The sequence below is a fragment of the Neodiprion pinetum genome, chromosome 1, assembly GCF_021155775.2.
Source record: "Neodiprion pinetum isolate iyNeoPine1 chromosome 1, iyNeoPine1.2, whole genome shotgun sequence".
Lineage (NCBI taxonomy): Eukaryota > Metazoa > Arthropoda > Insecta > Hymenoptera > Diprionidae > Neodiprion > Neodiprion pinetum.
The window spans coordinates 7,667,400-7,691,503 of NC_060232.1; the positions used below are offsets into that span (position 1 = coordinate 7,667,400).

Here is a 24,104-nt window from a genome sequence, read left to right on the forward strand (position 1 = left end):
CAATTATATGATTTAGCACCAATAGATGTTAAATGACGAAAGGAATTTCTTTCAGATAATAGTAATTTCTAATACCAAAATTCTAGAAAGGCAATTACATATACTCGTATCGAAAGGTAAGCTAGAGAATAATCTATCTCTAAAAGACTGTTCCTGCAATCCCGGGAGTTGAAAAATTGTTACAGAAAGAAGCCTCTAGCAATTCACACCCACTCTACTTGTACGGATGAGATCGCGTTGCAAAATTAATCGAGTGTACAAGATTCCTCCAGATTCATTTTATCTTCAATCATTCAAGAATTCTACGCAAATCTATGAAGTATATCAAAACGTATTGTTAGGTATTATAATGTTTGAGTTGACTGTAATTTGCATGCGTACTACAACAATGGGATACCTAGTGCTACACCAAGGGACATATGGCTCGGAAGTAAAGGAGATGTAAATAAATAAGGAAGTAGAAAACGCAGAGAAGCAGGCATCCCAATATTAGATCACACAAACTGACACACTCTACCTTCCCGATCCTGAAGCTGTACGTGTCATTAACCACCGTAGAAGAAGAATGGCGACCAGAGCAGCAACAACAACAAGTTATTTACATGTCACGTTCGTGGGATAATATGTGAAAAAAATGTGTGTTTTTATGAGTGATTTCTTAATTGTATAATACAAGCTCACTTATGTCAAGTTTTCAGATCTACTTCGTCAGTGTTAAGCAGAACTAAATTTTCCAATAATGAGAATTTTCGACATTTTTCAAGAAACAGATCAGTCATTCAAATGGTATAAAAATGAGCTTGTAAAACACTTCTAGAGTTCAGTGCAACACGAAACATTAAAATTAGCACTGAGAAGATCAATGATGATGGTATATGAATTTGTCGTGAAAACGGTATTTTGAATGATTTCACATGATAAGATGTTATTTGCCATTGTTAATAGAATTTATTTTACTGACAACACCTCGAATAGGCCATAATAACTGGGACTTAATACTGTCTACCTTTTGCAATTTGTAGAAAATTGAAATTTCATTTTATAACAAATCTTCTGTGCGAATTAGAAGGTGTATGAAGAATTTCTTTCGACTGCATACTTTGCAACATCGTTCAATTCGGAATATTTTCTTTATATTATCTGCCATAAACTCCAAACTTTTTATGGCTACCTTGAACCGAATTGAACCGTGGTGAATAAATATGACAATGGCAATTTTGTCTCTAAATTAGTCTACATAGCAAACCAGTGAGACACTTAAGCTGTGATTTACAGATATAATCATAAGTAATATTCACTCGAATGGCGTATTTTATACGTTGCTCACCTGACGAGAGGCCCCGCGTTGCCATCCTGTGGGAGTGACTGTAGTAACAATGGACCGGCCGACACTGGTCGCACCTGGTATAAAAAAAATTCGATGTCGCATGAAGAAGTTTCTTGAATACATATTCTCACATTTAACTTGCAATATAATGCTCACTTTATCTGTCTGCGTAGCTGCGTTAGATGTTTCTTTACTGATGTCGTTGCTATTGCAGGATGATGAAGCGCTACACTGCGAATCCACACCGTTAATGCCTTGATATTTTGTCATTTGCACCTGAACAATAAAATTTACGATTTAATACTCGATTTTAGAATTTCATTACAATAATTTTCAGCTCATAGAAATTATTCAATTGATCGAGCATTTGCATTAATGAATTACCTGCAGTAAATGCACGGTTCGATCTCTGTCTTCCAATTGCCCTTGCAGAAAGACAACCTGTCTACGCAAATCAGCCAGTTCATCTGCAACGCTACTCGCATCGCTACCAGGTGATGTGCTTGCTTCCGTCGTTCCATTTTCATTCAGGTTGTAGAAGAGACCATTCTATAGTACCAAGATAAGTATATTACGAGTTATAATATGTACACCGATATCTTTACTACATAATTGCTGGAATTATTTATATTGGGTCCGATGATCAGATTTTAGGATTAAAGCGAAAATGTAACTAACCTTCATAGTATTATCGAATGGGTTGAGAGTTTCTGCCTGCAATTAAAGGAAAAAGGAAAATTAACGAGTTACACGGTTTGAATTTCTTTGATTTCTCTTACGTTTTGAATGATAAAGATGTATGTGTGTGTGTGAGTGTTTTGTTAGAGAATAAGTATAATTAATAAGTGTGTATTAGGCATAAGTGGATAGATAAATGAAACAAAGTATATCATAACGTACCCTCGTCAAACCGTTCTCTTCCGACTTCAAATGCAAAACCAAGGATGACGGAAAAAATAATGCAAAAAAGAGAAAACAGCGTGTTAATTATACACAGCACAAAACACATAAAAGCGTACATATCTTTGAGGAGATGCGTTATATATTATAGTCGGTGCATTAAGGTTGACAACATTAATAATAATTATATAAGATGCAACTCATCTATGATATGGCAAAAAAAAAAAACATCCAAAATCTTGTAGAATGGGATGGACTTATTGCTAAAAAAAAAACATTAAAATTATGATAATATCAAATAAAGTATTTGAATAAAAATTCACAGCAGCCGATTCGAAAATTAATGTTTCACATTCCCACGCGTGATTTTCTTACCTCCTGAAGGACCCGTTTCAGTTTAAGAAGCATTGTCTTTATGGAGACTATGTCCTGAAACATGTATTGATACGTGCCACGTTCCAGCTTCAAGCTTCCTTCATCTCCAGAGTCAAGACTCGGCGATTGAATCTGTAATACGACGAGAAATCCCACAGGTAATTATTTCCTGCTTGAGATTCAATTAGAGAAAGAAAAGAAGCAACAAAAAAAAAAAAAATAAATAAACAAGAATGCCAGCCTCGTTTAAACTTTAACAATTTCCTTTCCGAACTAAAATAAAAAAAAAAAAATCTCCACGTTACATTTCTCGGAGGCCTCAGGGGACTGGAAACTTGTCGAGATCGCACGCTGTCCAAAGAACGAGGTGAATCGGTCCCGGATCTGCTTCGCAATAACCTGGAGGTCCTGCCGCTACCGATTCTGAAAGCATAAAAATATAAGAAAAGTTAATTTTAATCTGTACGAAACGGTTCTCGGGTAATCGAGCCATTCATTTCTCCCAGAAAAAAAAAAAAATTAAGTAAGTAAAGTTGTCGTAACGATTCATGCTGAGGAAAAACTGTTATTTCACGATTTTGTAATCGTCCGAAATTCAGTAAACCGCAATAAAACAAAAGACACTCATATTTGGAAATCTTAGTTCCTTGAAAATCGTTTTAAAATTAAGTTGTTTTACTTATTATTATATTATTTTAGTTATTTTATCCCCCGATATTTCGTTACGATAACGTTACCAGCTTCAGCCTCGTTTCAAAAAAAGTAAGAAAACAACAAAGATGAAAGTGTCAAGTCATTAGCATCCATGCGGAACCCAAGTTTACTTGGAATTAAACAGCACTTTGGCGCACGAATACCGTATATTATTATGCCTATATTTTGTTATAAAATTGCATAACGTTAGATAATAAACAAGGCTACCTCCCGCGTTCGCACATGGCGCGGATAGCGACGGAATTAGCCAAGTTTGGGGCGGTATTGTTGACGAAAATGGCGGGCTGTCTGGGTTGTCTTGGAGGCGGCGAACCTCCGGTCGGCGTCGTGCTTTCCGACGACAATCCAGAGTCTTCCCCATCGTTAGCGATCGAGATCGCGGAATCGTTAATCGTCGATCGGGTTCTCGAAGAGGAGCTGAAGGTCGTTCGTTTCCTGGCTCCACGACCCGCTGTACTCTCCGGAGACGAAGAAGACATGATTTTCGATGCTTTTAAACGACTAGTGTATCCAATTTTCAAAGATAACGCGAGCCGGTCTCATTCCGAAGCGTCATTCAATTTTTTACTGCGATAAATAGTACGCTTTGAATTAGATGTTTATATATATATATGTATATGAATATCGACTTGGTCGAGCAGATCGTGGCAATTTCAACACCTGCAGTTATAAATGCAAGAGAAAAGTGGATATTGCAGATATTGAATCATCGTAGATTACAGGTGATTACGACGGTCTGCGCATGTGGTTAAATCGAATTGACGGTTTGCTCCGCGTCACATTAGTTACGAATGGAACACCGGATACACTTTGAAGCAGCTTAATTCATCACATAAACATTAATATCCGAGCTACGCCCACCGTGTATCAAGACTTCAAGTTATTGCGGCTGAAGAACTGAACAAAGCAGTTGATCGGTTTACGCGCAACAACAAAATACTGTTGAGATTCGTTACTTCTTGAAGAATAAGAACTGCAAATTTCACGCGTGTATTTTTTGTACTTTTGCAGACTGTGATGCTTCAATTTTGTTCCCTACCATACTTTTATGGAAAAATCTTTAGCACAATATTCAAGTTCGCGTCAAGTGTTTCACGGAGAAATCAGCCACAACTTCGCGAGAGGTTTACAAATTATCGCTGCGGACAACGTGACGACACCTGTTTGACGTCATTCGAGTAAATTGGAAACTCCCTGGCACTCCAGTCGCTATTTGCAGGCAATATTACGTTAGAAAAGACTCGAGGAGGTGGTTAGCTGACCGTCGAATGGTTTATCGTTAGCTGCAGCGAACTCGTTCAAAAGCCACGTGCAGACGGGATCGAATGAGATTATCGCACGGAGAAGTTGCGGATTTCAAAGGTTCGCTGCATCGCTGCGAAAAATATGTCCGCAGCAACGCGAAACTCCGACGGAGTGACACTGCGGCTAGAAAATCGCAGGATTCGACACGGCTGCGTGTACACGGGTATTTATACATGTGTATGTATACATATACGTATATACGGAGGTAAATATCTGCGCAAGCGTTTCGCAGCCGCGAGAATCGGCCGCTCGATAACGCGGCTAGCCGTCTCTGCGAAGAAGGCAAAAAGAGCGGGACGGAAACGGAGGAATTACCTCCTTTCAAGGATATAATATTGTTCTATGATACATGACGAAAATCGCATAGGCGTAACACGATTATTGGTAATATCGTTGATCGGGTGCGGGGAAATTTTTGCAGAAAACAGGAAGATCGATTTTGAGAAAGACACGGTCTTTAAAATCCGAGGTTTCAAAACTTTAGGCTGAAGTTAGTAGCGTTAATCGTTATTTCACAATTGCAGGAATATCCCAAATTGAGTAAATTGTACTATGGCAAAAGGTATTCCTTTTTTTAAAAACTTAAATACCTCAGTCACTATAAATTTGGAACATAGTGATTTCTCCTTCCCAATGTTTCGTTACGTTAACGTTAATAACTTCTGCAGCCTCGTTCAAAATTACAGGACAATGGAAATATCTCTTTACCGAAACTTTTTTTTTAATGCGGGTGGTAGCCTGGTTTTTCTATACAACTTCGACGCACCGTCGAACAGAAAAATTGAAAAATTGACGAGATTCTTTCACGGTCCTAATTTGCTTTCGTGAATAAATATACGTTATTATTAATAACAAAATTAACTCAAGACAGAGTTACGATATGAAAAAGAACCACTGTCGAAAAATTTCTGTTCGTATTTTTGGTATCAGTAGCCTGTCGAAACATCACAAGACAAGATTTGGTTGCATAAAAAAACGTCTGCACTGATCAAAATCGACGAATTCTTCCTTCATATATCTTCGATGGTCGCTAACTTCAAATTTAAAAAATCAAGAAGCGTGAAAATCATCCTTTGTGGTAAGTTGGTCTGGCACAGGTACTACCTACGGTAATAAGGGACTCTAGAGGCGTTTGCTGGATCAAAATGGTCTGCCGGGTGAGCAACAAGACCTTGTTACAAGGTCTCGAAGGAGATGAACCGAGAAGATTTCGCCCCGCCCGTTAGAAGCATGGAAGTTATTTCTTCACCGAGGATGAAAAAAATTTTACACTCCTTTCTTCTCCGCGATATGTATTACGCGACCACCTACAACTGAATTGCACGTAAAGTAGACAGAATTCGAATGACATTTCATTCTTGCGAATATTTAAATTACCGCGGTTTAACAATGGTCGAGTGAAATTACTACTCAAGTGAAAATTAAACAATAGTCCCATGGGAAGTAATTAAACAGGTTTTTCTCCCCTTCTTTCTATCTCGTGTATTTCGTCTCATTATGCCACCTCGTTCTTTTGTCTCGATGACTTCTTCCCTTACGTAATCGAAATGTACGATCGCACACTCGTTTGCATACGTAAACTACACCGTGTTGTAACTCGCGATTTCAAGTCACACGCGGCTTCTGCCAGCAGGGCCTTCGGAAAACGGATTATATACCCGTCTAACAATAATGATAATGATAGTAATAATAATGATAAAGTTACGTCAAAAGTTACCGAAAGTTTTAATTCGCCGTACACAGGTTAATGCTATAAAGAACGGCGCCAAAAATCACTCTTTATTTTCTAAGCTCTTTAGCTTATACTTGCACGCTATCTTTATCTCTCTCTTAATCAACGTCAAAGTCAAGTCGAGTTTCTTTGCCAGCGCAAAAGTTTGCCGACGTTTGCCAAGAGCGGCATGAGACGGGCATCAGCCAAAAAATTTACTTCCTCGTACAGGCGGCTTCAGATACTATCCGCGATCACACAAAGAACCGAGACTCGAGACATAATTTATATATGACGACCGACGTGCGGGTTTGGCCGAGCATTAATTTTAATTATAAACCGCAGGTACTGCGTATCGATTCAATCGTTAAAATAGAAACTAACGTCAAGTTCGTCGCAGAATTAATTCAGAGTTACAATCGTAAGTTATACTCGAATTAAAAGATTATCCGCCAAGTTCTTGTACGTTTTTTCCATAAATAGAAAGAAAAGAAAAAAAAAAAAATTCAAAAAGTAACCCAAAGATTTCAGATCTGCATTCTGCGTGTGAAAATAATAAAATGCATAAGTTATACACGGTATTTTTCATAAAAACGATGCATATCCTCTCCTCGTACGCGAACTCTGAAAGACTTTGCATAATTTACAGTCGAATATCGGTGAATGCATACGGTACGTGAAAACGTGGCGATGTTGAAAAACTGAAAATCTAGGGGATAGTCTGAACCGGCACCGCAAACTCCGAGGGTTGAAAGGGGAGGGGATTACCGGCGATGGATTTTACGGCAGGGAATGCAGCCAGCCGGCTTACTCCTACAGACTCTTTCTACTGAAACGGGGGAACGGCCAGAAGCTAACCCGACGATTCTCACTCCCCCAGACTTGGATGCATTCGCGTTTGGCTCGTGCACCCCGCCGCAGTCTGCATTTGCCAAAAATCACCCCCTTTCCGTCTCGTGCCATCCCCCGTCAAACCCTGCCGCCTGGGTTATATAGCATTACGGATGTACATACATATATTCGCGGGGCTGATGCCGCGTTCAATATCTACATATATATATATATATATATATATACATTGCAACTACATAGGCAGATATATATATTGAATATTGGGCCCCTAGGAGGGAGGGAGGGACACCGACTGACTCGTGCGCGGCTCACAGCTGGCATTCGGCTTTGTTTGTTCGATCAAACGCACTATTGTATACATACTATATATATATATATATACACACATATATATACCAGATAGATACATATGTATGTTGCTATTTATTTGATATCGTTGCGAGCAGTAGAATTTTTTCACGGAATCTGAAAGCACGTTACTTCTTTTTATTTAATTAGTTGCCCCCGCCCCTCACCACGGTTTTATTTCATAATGCTGTACACTGATTAATTAAATAAACGGTTAAAAGAGAGTAATAAATGATCTACCGTATACGTAGAGAAAGATGTCAGTTATACCTTTTTCGATCATACAAGAGGAAATATATTTTGAACTACATCATTGCGTGATTTCCGACAAGTGTGAGTAAAATAAGGAACAAAAAGAGGTCGATTCAGAGATTGGAACGGAAATAACAACGGATCTTCCTCACGTCTCTGTTAACGGAGTGCTGGAGTTGATTAGCGACTATGTATAACTATATGCGTGTAACATGTATTTGTATACAGCATACGTGTACGTAGACACATAGTCTTATCGATCAGACGCGATTAATTTACGAAGCGTTATAAGGTAAACTGCTGCAGGATGCGATAAAACCGAATTATCGCTCGCTTGCCTATCGCTAGTTAGACACCGGAGTGACTAAGTTCGTTGATTGTAATTCGGGTCTGACAAGAAAAATAAAGCGAGAAGCGACGTGAGATTAGACATTTTTACATGGCTGAAGTTTTAGTCACATTAACGTAAATAAACATCATGGAACAAATCGTTGTACAATTTTTAAAACGCACTTTCAAGGAGGTGAATTTTTTTAAAAAATATTACCATATTTTCTTTGTCAAGATTTACTAACTGAATTTCAGACAATCCCTAAGAGTGCGAAGTAACGATTTATCTGAACATGCATCGTTAAAGTAACGATAATAACTTCAGCCTCCTATACAGATTTCTTTACTATCAATTATCGTTTTACTTTTTGCTGTCGGAGTAACATCGTTATAGATCAAAGTACGCTTATATATTTTATATTACACATACTACTTATTATATATACTATATTACACATAAATCTCTCAAATGATTCACCGTTAATCTCCGGAGTCTACGAGGCGAAACGAACAAGGGCCAACTTTTTATTCCATCGTTATACGGTGCAACGACGTTATCCTGACAATGGAAATTTCGTATCTCTTAAATTATTTTTAGCCTTAAGCCGCGTGCCAATGCCGTTTGAAATAAACATAGATTACAATAAGTTTCGCTCCTTATTATATTCAGCTGCATAATCTACAACGATACTCAACCCCTCGTGTAGTTAATTAGGTATATACATTACAATGATTAACGTCTTGATTTGATATTATTTTACAGTATGTAATAATACACATAAAACGAACCTTTGAATCGTCCCAAAATTTTAATAGACACTGTTAATAATTCTGCATTAATTGACACAATATTTCGGATCAATCATTGATTTGAAAGTGTCGAATTTGTAAAGCGTAATTTGGAAGAATAAATTGAACATGGGAAAGTTCTTCGCGTCAATCCGTTCATTCGGTGCAAATCGAACTTTATTTTATTAAATATAACGAGCGCTTCCGTGCATCGTTCATGTAGAAGAGTGAACGGCGCACTTAGCAGTAACAGTATAGTTATGATACATATCAATTACAAGTTACAACCGCAAGATGCTGTAAGTCAGCGTGTATCGTTTTTCCGCAGATATTCTTACGAGGACAGACCGTAAAATCGTTTTAAAAAAAATCGACACCGACGGAAGTTCATGAATTGATTTCTGTATAAAAAAAATTTCGTCGAAATTTCTTTGATAATAATGTCTTTAAATTTTTTCTTCGTCGATGTGGTTTATCGGATTCTTTATTTAACCGCGAATTGAAATAAAATGAAATGGAAATAGCTCGCGGTGTTGATTTTCTATTTTATCTTCATCATTTTGTTTTTTGCACAATCCAAAGCTTCGTGTCACGAGCTGCGTTTGGTGCCGGTGAAGTGAACCGTGAAATAGTTCCGACTCTTTGTATATATTGTAGACTGGATACAGACATCAGAGAATCAACATTCGACGAACCGTGCTTATTATACCTTCAACATATGTCATACAAACCGCGAACTTCTCTCGTCGTTATAGGTTTGCAAAACCACAGTCAGGGATAATAACAATAAAAAAAAAGCATAGTCGCGATGTACTTGAAGGCGGGTCCTTATAAGTACGTATAGACGTATAAAGTGGCAAGAAACTGTCCGATCATTTCCACCTGGTACCTATACCACCGACTACCGTAAGTAACGCTCTGAATAACGCGATAAAACGACGAAACAATGGCTGCTGTAACGTAAATCTATTCCTATCCTTTTTTATCCGTGCGTACGATACTGGAAACAAAAAGAATGGCAATTTTCTGTTTTTCCAAATATTATACAAGTTTACTTCCGCCCTGGCATCGGACTTTAAAAATTTCTGCTGCTGCCAAAACCTGTATTTGTAATATAATTAACGAGAGATTGAAAAGTGTACGAACGAATAAAAAAAAAAAAATAAACAATCAACGAGTTTATTGAAACGCCGAAATTGCATTATTAATTTCGCTAATTTTTCAAACGTTGTCTCGATTCTGTGACGGTGTCGGGACGAGACTCGTTCACCTTGAACCAAATAAGCCTGAATTGTAAGAAGGCGGCTACGATGCGAGAAGGGTATTGTAATAGAATAAACTAACCGCAAATTTGCAAATCAGATGTACTTACGTTTCACATGGGGGGGAGGGGGGGGGGGGGGGGGGGGGGATAATTAATTGATTTTATTTTATGATCGAAATTTCGATTAAAGGCTGTATAACGTAATGCGAGCGTGAACTCGCGGCGAACGTTTAACATGTGTAATGAGAAGAAAAAAAAAATAAAAAAGAACAAGAAATGAAGAAAAAAACCAGGGCTATTTTCACATAACGGAAAGACCGTCACGTGGAAACGGCTTCACCTCACCCGGCTTATTGTTAGCCGAAGAAGAACCGACGGACACGCTCTCTGACCCCAGATGAAACTGTTTGACAACAGCGACCGCGGGAAAGCAAAAAAAGTAGGGAAATTGAAGAATCCACCTTACAAATACGACACTCGCAAAACAGAAATATTTCAATTTTTTCAGATTTCTCTTTGCTTTTCTCCGCAAAAAAGTTCTTGAGAAATATAAGTATTTTTTTTTTTTTTTTTTGTATGGAAAAACTGATAATACGTTACATTTATTTTATTTTATTTTCATGTTCTATCTGTTAACGTTGCTCGAAAAATAAATTGTTCGCGGTAAGCTCGATGACTTTGATTTTCGAAAATTTGCTGTAAAAGAATTTTAGGGAAAAGAGAAGAGTAATTATTGACTGTGGGTATAAATAACGGAGGCTAAGAAAATGAGAAATACATAACGTGTAGCGTAACGTTGTTTACACATATACATATCGGCAAAAAAGTTGTATTGCAGCTAATCGAACAACGAGCGCGCGGTTACGAAATTAATACGAAAGTACGTCGATACGGGTACTTGTTGCGAAAATTTCAACGCTTCAGAAAACAGTGAAAATTGTTCAAGTAATACGAGCAGTTGCATCCAAAGGTTGCAGAACTCGATTTTTCATCGTGGTAAAAAAAAAAACTAGCAGGATGAGAGTGTAACGGGTAATTGTATGTGAATAAAAATCAGAAAAATTCACTCACGAGTGAAAAGGGATTGCGGTTAGGAAATGATTTTTAGGCAAGAGAAATTGATACCGTGGTCGTTACGCCATGCCAGAAATATAATTTATACAGTGTAGAATATAAAAAGACTTAGCCGGCAAGCGTATTGCCGGAAATAGGATTTGTCACGAATTACAAAGATTTAGTAGCTCGAGACGAGTTCGACGATCTTTAAAATCGGATCATTGCTTTTCAGGCCACATCTAATTCTTCCTTTCTTAAACGAATCGTTAATCAACCGTTTAATTTTACACCGAAATTCAAGTTTCGTTAAATCCCGAAAATTTCCTCTGCGCCCGATTAAGATTAATGCGTGTATATACATATGTATAATATTTAATTTAATTTTCTAACAAAAATTCCCTACCCGATAGAGTCTTTTTTCATCTTCTCTAACTTATTATTCTATCGTTAAGGTGACCAACTGAATTTTAGACGTACGAATCCTCGTCTCGATTTGAACAGCACGCGAAAAGGTCACGAAAACTAGAAAAAGAGGTACAAAGACATAGAAAAAAAAAAAAAAAATTCAAATGCCGCAGTAACAAATTCGTAGCGTGACAAGAAGCAACATTCGAAAATTTGCTTCGACTAAATCGTGACGACCAAGTTCGATGCAGCCTCTACATGTACATTTAAACGATATTCTCCTATTATAACATATACACGTATTCTACCGAAAAGTATTGGCACATAGATGACATTGGTCTGTTTGTTTGTAAGGTTGAATGTATGTATATTCATTGTATTATTAGGAACATTATTGTTATTAGAAATGCGAATATTTCACCGGCACGCAAAGAGTTATACATTGATCATGCAGTATAATTCTTCTGCCCGACTTTCTATATACTTTTTTAACCGCGGCATTCCAATATATCTAATATAAACAATCGCATCCATACCTGTGTACGTTACCGTTATTTTTTTTCATCTTTTTTTTTTTTTTTCATTCCACAAAACGATCATATTTAGTGACAAAAAAACAAGTGCCGTTTAATTCAATTTCCGAGATAATAAAAAATAGTCAATTGGTAGTCTGTCAACTTCATCGTAAAACGAAGATGTTTTTCTTTTTCCATTCTCCGCCTTTTCATTTTCCTTCTTTCTTTACGCATGCGGGAATGTCGAAAATTAAAGGATATCTCAAAATTTGAAACCACCGAAACTCTAGAGATATAAATTTAATTACAGCAATAATAATAATAATAATAATATAACAATAACAATAACAATATATTCTTCGTATGTAATTGAATTTATAATAAAAAGTATTGTATTTGGAATATGATAAAGTAAGTTTGATAAATCAAATCAAGGAACATAATGTTATTTATAGCATGATGTGTATCCATGCGTGCGGTTGATTTATACAAGTATATTTAAATAATACGCAATGTTTAGGATAATTAATATCCAACGGAATTAACTTGAGCAAGAAACGCAAAAAAAATTATTCGACACAACACTGCGCGATTATGTATAATACACCATCGTGTATGTATACGTATACATACAACAAATAAATAATTATACAATTAGGTATATGTTTATGCGTATAAGTTTATAAGCTGCGAGGAGCATGCGAAGTGTAAAATTAACAATTTCACTATATAATAAAAATAAAGAAATATCGAAGAATATAAAATAAATTAAACTAAATAATAAATATTTTTTGCGTATATATGCTTATGTATATGTTTATATATAAATAAATAAGTAAGTAAAGGAAGCCGTGTCCGAAAAGGAAACATGAAAAAAAACATCCGAAATTCCTGTTATATCGTTAGAAAAATATTTCGTTAATGAAAACGGAAATTCGGGATCGTTTTTAATAGGATCTGATAAAATTACGATACTTCCCGTGTTCTCTACGTTACAATGAAATTTAAATGTATATTTCAACGACTTCGTTTCGCAATCGGTCCGAAAAAGTTTTACACACGTCTGCTCTATTTAAACGAATGAGAAAATTAGCCTCGGGCAATGACGATACGTTTAATACGTACGTATGCATGTATGCATATGTATGTAACGTACGTGGTCGACCAGCTTCGGACACGGCGGCCAGATTACCTCGTCTCGTCTCTACAATTCCGTTTATACAGATTGAGAAAACCTGTACGCAACAGGTTTTTAAGATAAGTCTAGCTTTTCTTTTACGTATTCCTATATGTTCTCAATCTCTGATCCAAGTTCACACAACACAATCGAATCGATGAAATTAATTTCTACTGCGTTCTTTGACGGGGGGTTGGGGGTGGGGATGCAGATTATATTATACATTATTGCTATTTACCCGTTGGACGTTGACGAGTTTGTCGAATTGGCACTTGGCCCACTAGTCGTCGAAGCTGCAGGCTCCTTCATTTCGATTTTCCGACGGTATACAATTTTTCACAAATATATCGTCCTTTTCCGATTCCTTGTCGAAAATTTAAATAACTTGTGCTTATTTCTTTTTTTTTTCTTTGTCTACTCTTTCCGTTGTTATTATTTTTCCATTACGCTTCTTTTTTCTTTTTTTTTTTGTCTTTGGCACTTTCCGCAATCCTCGATTTATCTGTTTAAGTTGTTTTTTGTTGTTTTTTTTTTGTTGTTAGTTGCTGCTTATGTTTTCTAACGTCTTTTTTTTATTTTTTTATCACTTTGTAGATTCAATTTTCTTTATACGTTTCATGCATTAATATACGATTTGAATACACATGATTATAGGGTACGTTGAGTTATACCGATTCTTTTTGCATATAACAGACACGATGATTAATACAGTCCCTTTAAATAATGGCACGTGTGTATATTGTTGATATAAATATATTATGTTATTCAATTATATGTGTTGGAATGTTAGAAATTTTGTTTTTCATCCATTTTTGTTTCATATTCTTGCGTATCCATGCAAACGTGATCATATAGGAAGTTTATTTTGTAAATCGAATGAAATTATACAATCACTGCGTGACGATGAGAAATTTTCATTATTTCCATTAATTACCACTGCTTTTTGTCATATTTTTTTTTCTCATTTTCTCACGAATTTTTATAATTTTTTTTTTTTTGGTTTTGCTTTTCCATCTTTTTTGAATAATTTGCTATACGACCGATAAGAACGAATATGATTCAACTTCACGATTTTCAATCACTATAATAATTGGTTCGGTTATACATGCTATAGCCATTGACTGATATTACAGATATATATATATATATACATATATATAGGTATATATTTTTTAATATATTATATACGTATCGGTTTCAGAAAATATGGAATACCTATGAGTGTAATATACGTATACCCTATAATCTATAACACGCTTTTCTCGGCGTGAAAATTTAGACGAAAATTTATTTTCCCCTCACCCTGCATCGCTATGTTATGTAGTTGAATTTGTTATATAATATAATGTATAAATATAACTACGTTATACGTAAATTGGGTATAATATGATATTCGCCTATGCGATAATGTATTATCGTAAAGTGGGTTTAAATTTCATTCGAAATAGTTACGTGTAGTGTAATATAGGTGTACGTTTCATTGATAAACGGGTGTTCAATCACTCTATAATAACAATCTCTTGTCAAATCTATTCAATGTGATATTATGTGAAATGTACAACGAATAGAATCTATATTTTCGCAAGGCTGTCTCTCTGTGATATCGTACCTAATTATCGGAAGAACTTGCAAACGAATACGTTTTTTTCGTACCAAAAAAATAATTGTTTCAAACTTGTTAATCCATTTCTTTAACCTCAACTTCATCATCAGCCCCGTTTTTTCATTCATAAAATATTGATATAGATACACGCGTGCTGCGTACTATGCGTTCTTTTTTTAGTATTTTTCTTTTTTTATACACGCGAGAAGATTAACTACAACATGAGATAATTGAACCAATGACAATTATCCCAGGTATGTGTGTATGTGTTTATATATATATATGATGTACACAAGATTAAAAATTCTCTCTATAATATACCGCAATTCGCGCTATGACGTCAAAATTTCTATAATCATCGTTATACCAATCAGTGTTTTTCAGCCGAAAAAAATTAGCTTCATCTTTTTCTTCTCCTTATTCAAACCTCTCTATCATTAGGATAAACCAATACCTATGGTACGTATCTAACAATAAGTAAGTGTATTCAACCACTCGAATCACCGGTTAATGTATATACGAAATTGAAAAAATACACTCTTCTCTAAAACGCCCTGTAATTAACCGTTCAAATACTCTCTAATCAGTAATCAACCACCAGATTTTGTTATAGTTTCATTACTACACAATTATGATCGTTATTATTGGTTTTGTTCGATTTTGTTTTATTATTTTGTCTCCTCGGTGATATTGTTTCATCGTTATTATTATTATTGATATTATTAAAATATTCGGAATTTGTTTTTTTAAATTTGTTAATCTGTTACACGTTAACATTTGTGAAATTTATCATTATCACGTTACCACGTGTAATAACATCACTCAATTTTGTTTACCAATTTCCGTTATCTTTGTCTCATTTCTTCTTTAAAAATTTTCCCTCCGTACAGACAGACAGACACAATAATCACTTCCAAGCACCGTCGTAATTTTATCGTATTACAATAAATTATCGGACAAGATATTAAATATAATGGAAGAATCGACATAGAAGACAAAAAAAAAAAAAGACCGTCTACCGCGTACAGTGATAAAATAACAAAAACGAGACGGTATCGTTGAGACGTTTTTTTCTATTTATTTTTGTTAATTTCTTCCTTTTTTTTTTCTCCTTCTTCTTCTCGTTACTCAGTTTCTTGCTTCTTCTTGATTACATCAATTAATCCCCGAGACTGTTATACTAATTATACGTACACGTATATACATCAATATATACGTATGCATACGCCTAGGTACGACGCAAAGTACTGTCTGTATATGTATACATATATACGCGTGTGTATATGCGTATGTATATATATGTGTGTGTGTGTGTGTGTGTGTATGTATAGACGGTCGGTTAGTTTTGTTAGTCGGGAAAGAAGCACCGTGTATTATCCATTCGCTAGTTAGGATAAGTCAGCTGGTAGTAGTCCCCACCCGTAGAGTCCTCAGCGATTTGCATTTGCTTCACTCGCTTTATAAGCTCGCTAGAACACAAAACACTCCCACTGAATGATCCGCTCACTCTCGATACACACACCATCCAGATAACTAACTAATTTAATGAATAATTAATTATTACGGTACATTATTCTACATGTACATTATGTAATGTAATGTAATATACAAACATTATGTATTAAATACAATTCATTGTTACGTATCTGTAATATACAGTCAATTTGTACATTATATGTCCAACGTTCAAAAATTCTGCCGACTGGTATAGTGTATATATGCATAAAAATTATTTGTGCGTAAAAAATATGATCCAACCGCTGAATCTCGTCGTATCTCAACACTTGTTAATTTATACATCATACTTGATTTTTTTTTTTTTTTTTTGGTTTTTCACCCGCAAATATATACCTATATAAACTTTGCTTGTATACATAAACGTTCAACAGCATGGCTTGACACGTGATGTGAAGATGAATTTTCTCCGCCGATCAAAAATTTTCATAACCTTCCAGAGCTGAGTTGGAATATATTACCTCCTTTATGTAAAGGCAGAAATATGTAATTCTCTCTGTAATATATATTATTGTTAAAAAATTAAAATTTTTCTGGAAGGATATGCAAAATTAATATCGACTAATTACGTATAACGATTGACGATTCGACAAAAACAATCAATGCACGATCTGCAGCTGATGATGAATAATTTTATACATAGATGAAGAAACGAAACAAAAAAAAAAAAAACACCCTTGACAATAATTCACACATAAGAATTATGTTTGTAAAAACTATGTGTGGGTGTGAGTTAATGTTGTTCTTTCCGTATCAATCTTGGGCAAGAAAATAAAAAAAATAAAAAGACGACTTCATTTTTTTTTTTTTGCAGTATACGTTTGCTAAGCAAAAAATGAAAGCAAATCACTGGTACCGTCAAAATTTTCAACATTCAAACACGACGTATACCTATATTAAAACTTACAATTACATCATCATAATTTATAATATAATTCGTATCCACACGATGTGTGAATTAATATGATTTATAAATTATCGTATAAATTTTAAACGTAAAATAATTATTATTGTTATTGTTGTTGTTATTAACGTATTTCTTTTATTTCTCAAACACTTTACGTTTAATTTATCGACCCGATTGAAAATCACTCGCTAAATGTTGTTATGCTCGAAAGGAGGGGGAAAAAAAATTATTAAAAACTAAAAAAAAAAAATCACTTTCGATAAATTCACGGAGGTTTAACGAACGTAGACCCGCACGCGAGGAGCGCCGAGAGCTAACTGTAGTCTCTAGGCTCTGCAAAGCTAGTTTTCCTACAGATACAGCTTAATGCGCGGTTAGGACTCGGTCACTAAATTTGGACGCATTCTCTGGCGCTGTCGGCCTGTTTACTCAACGTATCTCAGCGATTCGTTACAAATACATTACATGCAGATTACAGTATAACCAAGTTTTCGATTTCCTTTTGTAAAATGAAAACATTTTCCTCCATTAAAACTGACTTCTCCTTTTTCCGTACAAGAAAATTCCTACGTTCGAAGGCAAGATTTGATCGCGAGAACGATTCGTTATGAAAATTCGAAAACGCTTGTATATTTCTTATCGCAGTTTCAACGTTTCGTCTCGTATACGTTGCGCATTCAAATGTTGTTTACAGGAAATACAACCGAAACAATGGCGACGCAGAAAAGGATTTGGCGATGCGGAAACAGCTGCGCAAATATTTAATTATCGTCCTTTATGATGATTCGAAATTGTCAAACAAAATTCGAATATTATTTTTCAGTACGTGCGATATGGACTTGATGAATGTTTTACCTAAAAGTTATTCAAATTTTTATTCTATCGTTTGGAAATCGCTACAGGATTATTTCGACGATATATTTATAAATATATATTATTTGGTGCACGTTCTACGTTTTTACGAAAGTTAATTGACCATTTTAACGGTTGATTCTTATAAATCGTAGATTCGATTTGTTCCTTCTTCCTTTCACCGTAGTGTATTAATAAAATAAAATAACAGTTGAGCGACTATTGCGTTCAAGTTTATATTGTTATGATCATTTTTCTCAACAATTCTACTTTCTCAATCTTGGCCGAGTAGGTTTTATTTATTTTTTTTTTTTTAACGACTTACTGACAGTAGTCAACAGCAGTGATGTCAATGATAAAGTTGATCCAATTTCCTTCCACATATTCATCTAATATCATACGTTACACGGAAAAAGGTACCTTAATAATGAAAGGAATAATGCCCAACTTACAGAGATGAACCGAAACGGATATTTTCATCGAATAAAAAGAATCGATCGCAATTATGCGTGAAATCTATGTACACACACAGTTTCAGTGAAAATATTATACGCATATGTGCATAGTTGATAAAATTTCACGTAAATATGGAAATGTACGGATGTAAAATGTAAGACAAAGCTTTGTATGGTAAAGTTGGGCTTAGCGACAGAAATAGTTGGTCGATTTATCGAGCGACTCAACATGCAGGAACTATATACATATATATATTTATAATATACTCCCTTACACCGCATGCGACAAAATATTTTGTACGTATTATTCCTAAAATATTTTAGGGTCTACTTCTCCGGCTTCTGCTCGTAGAACACTTTCGCATATATCGTTTTTATACCGAAGGAAAAAAAAATCACAACGAAAGAAGGAGTGGAAGAAAATGTAGAGAAAAAAATAAGCATTCATGAAGACAAATTTGCCTTTGGGCGATAAAATTGCATTTAATGAAAAGAGGAGGCATAATATTTATTTGAATAAATAGGCGGTTAAAAAAAAAAAGAATAAGTAATTCAAAACAGTTGAATAATAATGTATACTCAAATCGGCGAATATTACAGCAGCTTTTTTAGAATTAACCACAGATTTAAATGGTCTAAATTAGACGTTATTTTTCTTTCGGGCATAATTCTTCCAGAATCAAAATCACAAATGTGCTGCGGTATTATACGCATGGCTGTGAAAATATATCGTCGCAGGATGCGAGTTTTATCTTTCATGAGAATCGCTTTGTTTCCGGTTGAGTTCGAAATATCGACGGGAAACATGATCCGTGACGTCACTCCCCTAATATCCTGTTGCAATTACCGAATTAAAACGGACCCCGTCTAAATTCTGATACACAGCCGGGAATTTACGACGCTTCATGGTGATCGTTACGCCAATTTATATCGTACCATATAGACAGAAAAACGACGATAATTGATAATAAGACAATTATCAACACTGTCGATATGCCGTGCCGTTATAAAGTAATAACACCAGTGCAACTATATTAATAATCGTATGAACCTGATGTGCACAACTGATAATTAATTAGACGCGTGTTTAAAAAAATTCGTACCTTTATATGAGAATTATTCGTTGCTGAAGAGTAGCAAACAACTTTGTAAGCTGGGTTAAGGGTGAGTAACAGGGTGATTCAAATGCAAAGGTGCCGAGCACATCGTATGTGCAAAGTACGCCGATCCATACTTTACGTCCATGCAAGCGACAATCCCTTGTAGTTACTTTGACGCATAAAATACATACACGCGTACAAGTAACAGATGCTTGCTGGTTGTAAAGATGAGTCATCGTTGACTCCCTCAAAACGCGTGAATATTCTCTACCATTTCACTTCTTCTTTATGCTTCTTTCGCATTTTGCACAATACCACATTAAACGCGGTGATATATTCGAATCTCGACCTTACTGACCGATCGCAAGATTCTCCCTTTCTACAAGCAACTTCGTCCTTGGTTTATTCGGCCGAGAACGTTTTACGGGCGATTCGCCTGCCTTTATGCAATTCAAGGTACACACTGCTGAAATACGCTTGCATTTATGCAATTCGTGATAGACCTTGACAAAGTACTCCTGCATTTTGGCAACACCGATCGGTAAAATGTATACCTGGTTGCCTAAACGCAGGCGGATTTCGTTAAAAATGTATCTCGACTTCGCCTGCGTTAAATTGCCTATCAGACATTTTCATGCAATATTGCGGTATGCGTTGATTGAATATCAATGTCAATAGCTTTATTCTAGGTGTGTTTTTGTCATTTCTAGACTGACAAAATTCACCAATCGGTGACAAATATATAACGTTCGTTGTACGCGTACCTACGTTATATTTAAGTATACTTCTTAAGTATACGTATACCTATGTACATACGAATATTATAAGCGTGGAATGAGTATTTCGTATGACACATAAGTAGATAAAGCTTCTACGCAAATGCATAAAATTTCAAATGACGATAAACATGGCGCAGTGGTGTATTGAAATAGATGAATCAAAAACTTCCCACCACCATTATGACCAACACACATACATGATATTATATGACTAACTCGCCTATAACAGAGGCGCATGCATGCGGAATTCGAAGCAAAAATTTATAACAACGATCGACCATATTCAAATTAAATGTGCATAGATATAATGTTTTACAGAGCGGCCATAAAAAGTCGACTTCACAATTCAACAAATGTTTCAGATTTTCTCGAAACAAAATCCCATTTTAATCCTTGGCTTATTTTCTGTCACTAATTTCACGTTAATTTGTTAAAAACCTTGAATTTTTTAATACTTCATAGTTTTTTCAATTCATTTAACAATAGACTCAACAATTTGTCACAGTGTATCATAGATTATCCCGCTATTTCCAGGTTTCTCAAAATTCCGACTTTTATGACAAACTCCGTGTCACACTTTTTATTGTCCCTCGTTAACAGTTGACAGAACAAGGATGAAAAAAATTTCTCACTGTTCGAAAATAATTTCGTTAAACAATTTGTAAATATTGACTAACACCAAAATCAGCAATTCCTTTCTTTTATGTCAAATTTCATTCAGCAAAGAAAAAACGTGTTCCGACTGTCAACGAAGATGCAGCTAAACGTGAGATAAAGTTAATAAAAAACATATACGTATACACACCCGGATTCTGTAGTGTTGTTGTGATTGTTGTTGTTGTTGGCGTTAAGATTGTTGTTATTAGAATTGGAATGTGTTTGTTGTATCGAATGATGAGCCCCCAGCAAGCAGCTCCATTCTCGCATAACTTCCTCCCCTTGAGCCTCGAGTTCCGAGAGAATAGTGGCGTCGTCCATCTCGTGCAACGCCGTATTCGAATCTAGTCTGTAAACATAAAAATAAGTGGATAAATGGTAAATAATAACTAGTGAAAACCGATCGTCCTCTTTCACTCTTCGTTTCTTCCTCCTTGTCCTCCACCTCTCCTCGTTTGAATTTCGTGACATATTACACGTACATTTGACACGAGTAAAATTTTATTTACCGATGGGTAGATTCTTCGTAGGAACTAGCATCGCTGCGTTCGTAATCCAGCATCAAATCGTCCGAGGCGATAGATTCGCACGGTGACAAAGTATCCACGCTTCCGGCACGACTGATTCTTCGACCATGCATCGGACTGCTTTCAACGCTTTTTCCGTGTACTCGAGCGGCTGCAAAGTGGATTAAAAGTCAGCCCAATCGGATATGAGAGTATAAAAAAATTGCATAGGATAAAAATTCAATCTCGGGTGACGAAGATGATGAAAAGCTTCGTAACGAACTCACCGGTCTTAGGATGAGACTCGACAAGCGTGTAGCTGTTCTCGTTGACCTGATTGTTGACGATACCGGTCTGCTGTAATTCGTGACCAACCCTGACGGTCTCGTCGAAAGTGAGTCCGGGCTGATCGGCGATTTCGTCGTCAAAGAACTCGCGTCCCTCAGATAGACTGAGGGAGTTAGAAGCGTTGGTAGGTGTTCCAGGACTGTCGTCATCAATGGTGTTACCGGATTTCTCCATGACATTTTCCTTCCTCGATACCTTACCGTCTGACTGAGTAATACTGGCCGTTGGACTGTCGAAGAGACTGTCAACCGGGGATGTCTCGTCGTCGATCATGGTCGTCGCGGTTGCAGCGGCGGCGGCAAAAGCCGGATCTTCAATGGTGAGCAAAACTGATCTCAAATTGGTCTTTGGCACTTGATTTTGCGCTATCTTACCCTGACTCGATGCCGCGATAATCATCGCCTTTTTCATCTCCGCGTTATTATAGTTTGCCCTGCACTCGTCGCTCGAACTAAACGAGTACTCATCGGCCATCGCCTCGCCGTGTCCGTATTCAGGATCGTCGCTGCTAGGTGGACTGAAGTCGGACTTTACCGATGGCACCTTTTCGTACCGTGACCTATCCTTGTACCCCTTTTCCTCACCGAGTCCTTCGTCGTAACCCTCCGAGGAAGTGATCGACACCGAATCGTTGTACCTGTTATCCTTATTAATGACCCTCTGATAGTGCGATGTCCTTTCACGGACAAGACCTGTGTTCAAATTAACGTTAGCGAATAACTTCGGCAGCGTTATAACCGATATCTCGGTAACAGTACTGTCGTCATGAACGTCCCGAACGTCGAAACTCTTCCCGTTAACGACCATCCTGAGATTCCTCGGCCTGACATGCTGCCCTCCTCCTCCACCACCTCCTCCTCCACTTCCTCCTCGCCGTCCAATCGTTGGACTTCCACCAGAGTTGTCCGGATAGTCAACGGTCCTCGCCTGTCCTCCGCTCTCGTCACCGAGGCATCCGAACTGACTTCCGATACCAGAATCCTCGGTACCCGATCCCTCCTTAGAACTCGAGTTGCATTTCGACACGGTTGATATCTTCCGGCTCTGATTGGCGGCCGTCTTTGCGGTCTTCGAGTTCGAGTCATTGTTCATTCTGACGGCAAATTGCGGCTGAGGTAAATGACTCGTGTGCAAAGTGTACTTACTGATCGGCTCCTGGCCGTAAGACGACCTCTGAGCCTCGTTGCCGCCGCCGAGAGTGTTGTTGTTATGATTGTACGGAGAGCCGACCGGCGATGGTCTCAGCTTCGATACGACCGGCGCGTTGTTCGTGGTGGTGTAGACTCTGCGGTTGGTCTGTAGCTTGCCATGGAAGTTGGAGTCGGCTCCGGTCGTCTTCTCGTGGTTGTTGTAGTGACTCCCGTTGTGGCTGGCGCAGACATCCCCGACTTTGTCGGTGTACCGTAGCGGCTGCGGTTGTCTGAACCCGAACCTGTTGGTCCTCACCGATGTCCCGGTGGCCTCTTTCTTCGGCGGTGCAAGCCTCGGCGTTGATCTTCCCGAGGACGCGTTGTTGTGGCCCCGGTAATTGCTCTCCTCGTCGTTTCGACGAACCGAACGATCGCTCTCGTGTCCCGCTGACTTTGAACGACGGCCGTGAGACGACAGCGATCCTCCGACTTCGGACGAAAAGGAACCCGTCACTGGCATCGGTATACCGGATGTTGGACGTCGGCGAAATCCGAACGACATGGCGGTCCCCCTTGTGTATGGCGTGCCCCGCTTCGCCGCACTTCTGTTGTCTCCCTGTATTTTGGATGAGAAAAATTACAAGATGAATACACGATTTTAGGGTTCATGCGATAACTGGGAGTTCCATTTTTAAACATTGCGATTTTTTCGGCTTTGCGTTACGATCGATTTCAAATTACCTGTATTATGCGTACGTACATATATGTATTATATTAGACTTGTCGAAAAAAATCGGCTATTGTTTTTTCAAAATCGCACGCTTAACAGTTGTAGATAGAGGAAATAAGGAGCACGTTTTAATTTATGCCCGTTATATTAATAGTCAGAGGTTTCTGAACGCAATTTTCCATTTTCCGTTTGAGTGAAATTA

The 24,104-nt window shown here is 37.0% G+C and overlaps 1 protein-coding gene across 8 annotated transcripts in view; it reads right to left on the reverse strand.

Moving 5' to 3' along the window:
- Positions 1-24,104, reverse strand: part of LOC124223604 (uro-adherence factor A) — a 54,807-nt gene that overhangs the window by 3,638 nt on the left and 27,065 nt on the right. For 3 of the 8 annotated variants that reach the window (XM_046635792.2, XM_069137123.1, XM_069137126.1), the window contains 10 exons: positions 21,982-23,788; positions 21,698-21,866; positions 21,337-21,537; positions 2,908-3,025; positions 2,603-2,734; positions 2,228-2,251; positions 2,006-2,041; positions 1,712-1,876; positions 1,484-1,603; positions 1,328-1,401 (listed from right to left, as the gene is read on the reverse strand). In XM_046635792.2, the coding sequence (XP_046491748.1) occupies positions 1,328-1,401; positions 1,484-1,603; positions 1,712-1,876; positions 2,006-2,041; positions 2,228-2,251; positions 2,603-2,734; positions 2,908-3,025; positions 21,337-21,537; positions 21,698-21,866; positions 21,982-23,788 (2,846 nt within the window). Of the gene's footprint in view, positions 1-508; positions 534-1,318; positions 1,402-1,483; positions 1,604-1,711; positions 1,877-2,005; positions 2,042-2,227; positions 2,252-2,602; positions 2,735-2,907; positions 3,026-21,336; positions 21,538-21,697; positions 21,867-21,981; positions 23,789-24,104 lie in introns of all 8 variants that reach the window. The other 5 variants (XM_069137130.1, XM_069137136.1, XM_069137135.1 and 2 more) reach the window with 5 other exon arrangements.